We start from the raw sequence: 3,973 nt of genomic DNA, 5'->3' as shown, positions 1-3,973 counted from the left end.
GAGAATTGTTAATCTTACAGCCACTCGGAGAAGATTGGTACACAGTTCTTGATGTCTTCCAAGTGTCTTCGCCCTCTGCTCAAGGACATTGGACAAATAGGGATCCCAGCTTTCTGGTAAGCCCGGGTCTTAAATGGAAAGGGGAGTATCCAGAAGTACTATCCTAGTATAGGACTGGAATATAAAAGGTTCGCTCTATTGCAGGTAAATAAATGTGTTGATCAGTAGCATTAACAAAACATCCAATGGGGGCCCGCCACAGCCACCAACGCGCTATCTCCATCCGCACCGGAATCGTCTTCTTCCTTTCCTCTAAGCCGTCATCGCAAGATCTTGAACAATCGACTGATTATTTGAGTACATTCCAATTTCTACTTCTTTCGGGTCTCAGGACCCAACCACAACTATTTCACAATGGCTACCACCGGATCTTCCATCGGGTGCGGCATCCGTCACGTCGTTGAGATCGCCTTCGCAATTGCCCGACGCTTCTAACCCTCAGTACCCCGACCGGAGCAATGGCTTTTTATTCCACGATCCCTATGCTTGGTCAACACTACCCGTATCCTACTCCGTGCCCCCTCCTTCAGAGAACCAGTTCACCTTCCATGCACCACCGCCCGATCCAACATTTTCCGATCGCGCTCTCCTAAGTTGGGATGCTGCTACATGCACCCAGCCTCTGTCCCCCTCCACCCTCGATGCCTCGCCTGATCTCGGACCCAATTTTTCTCCAGAGGAACTTGCGTTCATCACCCCATCTATGTTAACCCCACGAGACAACCTGAATGTCTCCGACTCATCCACAGTGCCGCCTACTCCCTCGCCCTCGGCCAGCTCATCGCCGAGCGAATCATCGAAGGACTCATCCGACCGAGCATCTAGAAGAAGGCTCAACACGCTGGCTGCCCGGCGGTATCGCCAACGTCGTGTTGATCGTACCCATGAATTGGAAGCAGAACTGGATGCTATCAAGCAAGAGCGGGATGCGTTAAAAATGCGAGTCTCCAAATTGGAAGGAGAGGCCAATGTGCTGAAATGTTTATTGGAGGTTCAAAATTCGAAGCGATCTCATTCTAGTTGATAAGACGGCTGATCGCGTCTCATGGCTTCACGTCTTTGGCGCTGCTAGTGCGCTTGGTTGAACCTCACAAATATACCAAAAAACGATGCTTGGTCTTTGACATATAGATTCCTTCTGAGGTTCTTTGTCCAAGCAATCCGAAATATAGGTAAAATATTGGATCACGATCTGCGGCTAAATAGTTTGGATAGAGCGGGCGCGATATGCAGATGATCGGCTCGCTGAAGAACTCGTCCATCAAAGGACCAAAACTGAACTTTGGTATCCATCAGTGAAGGGTGGTGGATATTTAATAGCTTTTGTGCTACGCACCTTACAAGCTTTTCTGTTTTGCTGGTTTTTCCAATCTAAACAGCGTCGTAAGGTTCAATATCGTCTTCTAGCAGCATATTCTTCTGACAAATATCGAACAACAGGATATCAGTCCTTGGTGTCTAGCAAACAAAAGTAGGCAAATATATCCATTCACCAGTAATGCACCCCCTCCTTCTTGCAATTTTCATTCATGATCAAGCCATGCTAGCGCTCGGAACATGTTCTCATGGAAAGTCTCGGAAGCCTCCGCTAACACTGGAGATGGATATGACCAGAAGTAGTGAGGGTACCCAGGATAGGCATCATACAGAAGAGGCACACCAGACTCCTTCAACGCTTCTCCCATCAATCGTGCATCATCTCTCAGGGTGTCAGTTCCACATTCGACAATGTAAACCTTTTTCAAATCTCTCAGACGAGGATGAAGAAGAACCGAGAAATACTTGTCGTGCGGTGGTGCTGCATAGGAGTCCAAGAAGCAACCCATCGAAGCCAAAGTGTTGACAGTATTGTTAGCATTTTCATGCAGAGCAGTGTACTGATCCCTTTTGTCTTCTGGAACAGCGTCGGGATGCACGGTTGCAGGCACCAGAGCCAGTACACCTTTCACCTTCTCCCCAAATCCTGCATCCACAAGTTTCAGTGTCACACCAAAAGCGAGATTAGCACCCGCTGAGCCTCCCATGATAATCACGGAAGGTACCGAAAAGTGATCCAATGCCCAAAGTGTAACTCGTACGCAGTCGTCGAGACCAGTAGGGAATTTAAATTTGGGTGCCAGTCGATATCCGATGCTAACAACTTTCATACCACTTGACTTGCTAATCCGTCGGCATGCCGCATCTTCGATATTCGGGCTTCCCATGATCCAGCCTCCACCGTGAATGAACACAGCCACAGACCCACTGTCTTTCTCTGACGGGGGAGTGTAGATGCGAGCCCAGCAATCCTGGAGGGTAATATCCTGGGTATTTACTGACTTATCGGGCGGAGGGATTTCATATCTAGATGTAATCTTTTGTGCATTCACATCGGAGTCTTGGAAAAGCTGTTCAACGGTGGTGCCCGTCATAAGCATTTCACCCCCGACTTCTTTGAGGAACTGTCGGGTTGTAAGCACTGTGTGGATATTTGCAGCGTAGAATTTGGTCACCGCTTACCTCGTTCCAAGCGGGCGCATAAGGTGATTCCATGCTCATGCCGTCTGGAAGTATTGTCCGTTGGTCGATAGGATATGATGAGTGCAAAGTAACTGTCCCTCTGGCAGTTTATATAGTTCGGGGCTTTGTAGTCATGTTGGGTTTCCGAGTTAAAGTAGCCCTGGTGGTAAATGTGACTGGGAACATGAATCACGGTTGACATTGTATTACTCGAAATGGCTCATGATGATGTTTGGCATTTTGTTCTCTTCTCAGGCTTAGCACTCGCTAGATTCATAGTGAGTCATGCTGACGATGAGCCTTGGATTGGGCCTGTGCTTTGATATGTGGTGATCCCTTCCGTGCATTAAATCAAATTTAGTGGTTTGAAGGATACAAAAGCATCTGAAGGGTGTTTCCGAAGCCATAGAGAAGAAAAAGAGATCAGACGTTCGACGGATCAGGCCTTCAGACCGCGATTCAATTCATACTCGCAGGCGTCACCTTTTTCTATTTTATTTTATTTTTAATTCTATAAAAAAAATTTCTCTACTTCATCTCAACTATACGATAACCCCACCCCCCTTTGCTTAAATTTTCACTACGAATTGTAACCAGAACCGACACGTCTGCATCTCCAATCATATGGTGGGACCAACTCACAGGTGGTCAGTCTAGATACCTATCAATGCCGGATAAAAGCGTCCTCTGGGCCAGATATTCTTTGCAGCGTCCTTCACATAGTCATGGACATTCCCGGGAGTATCACTCGACAATGCTTGATATTCTCGCAAGCCGGGAATGAAAATTGAGGATGAAACAATTATGGAGTAAGTTAAGCTATGTTATCACACGGGTCATCTCCTGGCGCAGCCCCATTAAAGTGGCAATTTGATAGATTTTAGCTCTTATCTACGGCGCCTCTCACTGGTTTCATGGTAAAGAAACCGCGACCTGGGTTGTAGGTGACTTTGAGTAGCGAGATAAACGCGTTTTTATATGTCAATGGTCACAATCGTATCAAAGTTGGAAATATAAAGTAGATCGGGTGAGAATAAGAAAATTATGGTGGTCGGTTTAATTGGAGCAGCAAAGAGGTAGAAAGCTGATCTGTAGAGATGTATAATTTCGCCCCAATTTCTGTAAAAAAAACCCTCCGGGTCACCAAAATTAGACATTTGCCTACAGTATAAGAAATCGCTAAAAATAATCCCACAAAGTACGTAGATCTTAGTGGGTCCTACAATATAAGATATATAATGTTAGTTACGTAGTTTGCATGGGAAATAATATATTCTTCTGCTTCGCCGAGTGCGATGGCAATTCCTTTCGAAATTTGAAACCTAGTCGAACAGGTATTTTGGTAATACGATAACGCGTGTAACGGAAAAACGATTAATGCGCGAAATCAGAATAATCAGAATAATCAGAATAA

General features: G+C 45.9%; 2 protein-coding genes across 2 annotated transcripts; one reads left to right on the top strand and one right to left on the bottom strand.

Annotated features, from left to right (window-relative positions):
* Window positions 1–414: 414 nt before the first annotated feature.
* PENARI_c125G02371 (uncharacterized protein) lies at window positions 415–1,096 on the top strand (the record flags this gene model as incomplete). The annotated part of the gene is made up of 3 exons (XM_022637941.1): window positions 415–456; window positions 503–1,040; window positions 1,089–1,096. 3 exons carry the CDS (start codon window positions 415–417, stop codon window positions 1,094–1,096), a joined length of 588 nt encoding a protein of 195 aa, XP_022482201.1.
* A 487-nt stretch (window positions 1,097–1,583) lies between these two features.
* PENARI_c125G07632 (alpha/beta hydrolase) lies at window positions 1,584–2,598 on the bottom strand (the record flags this gene model as incomplete). The annotated part of the gene is made up of 2 exons (XM_022637943.1): window positions 1,584–2,501; window positions 2,560–2,598. The coding sequence occupies 2 exons, from the start codon at window positions 2,596–2,598 to the stop codon at window positions 1,584–1,586; spliced, it is 957 nt and encodes a 318-aa protein (XP_022482203.1).
* Window positions 2,599–3,973: the final 1,375 nt, after the last annotated feature.

Source organism: Penicillium arizonense, assembly GCF_001773325.1.
Source record: "Penicillium arizonense strain CBS 141311 chromosome Unknown PENARI_contig125, whole genome shotgun sequence".
Taxonomy (NCBI): Eukaryota; Fungi; Ascomycota; class Eurotiomycetes; order Eurotiales; family Aspergillaceae; genus Penicillium; species Penicillium arizonense.
Note: the sequence above shows the minus strand (reverse complement) of the source record. Positions and strands in the feature narration are given on the sequence as shown.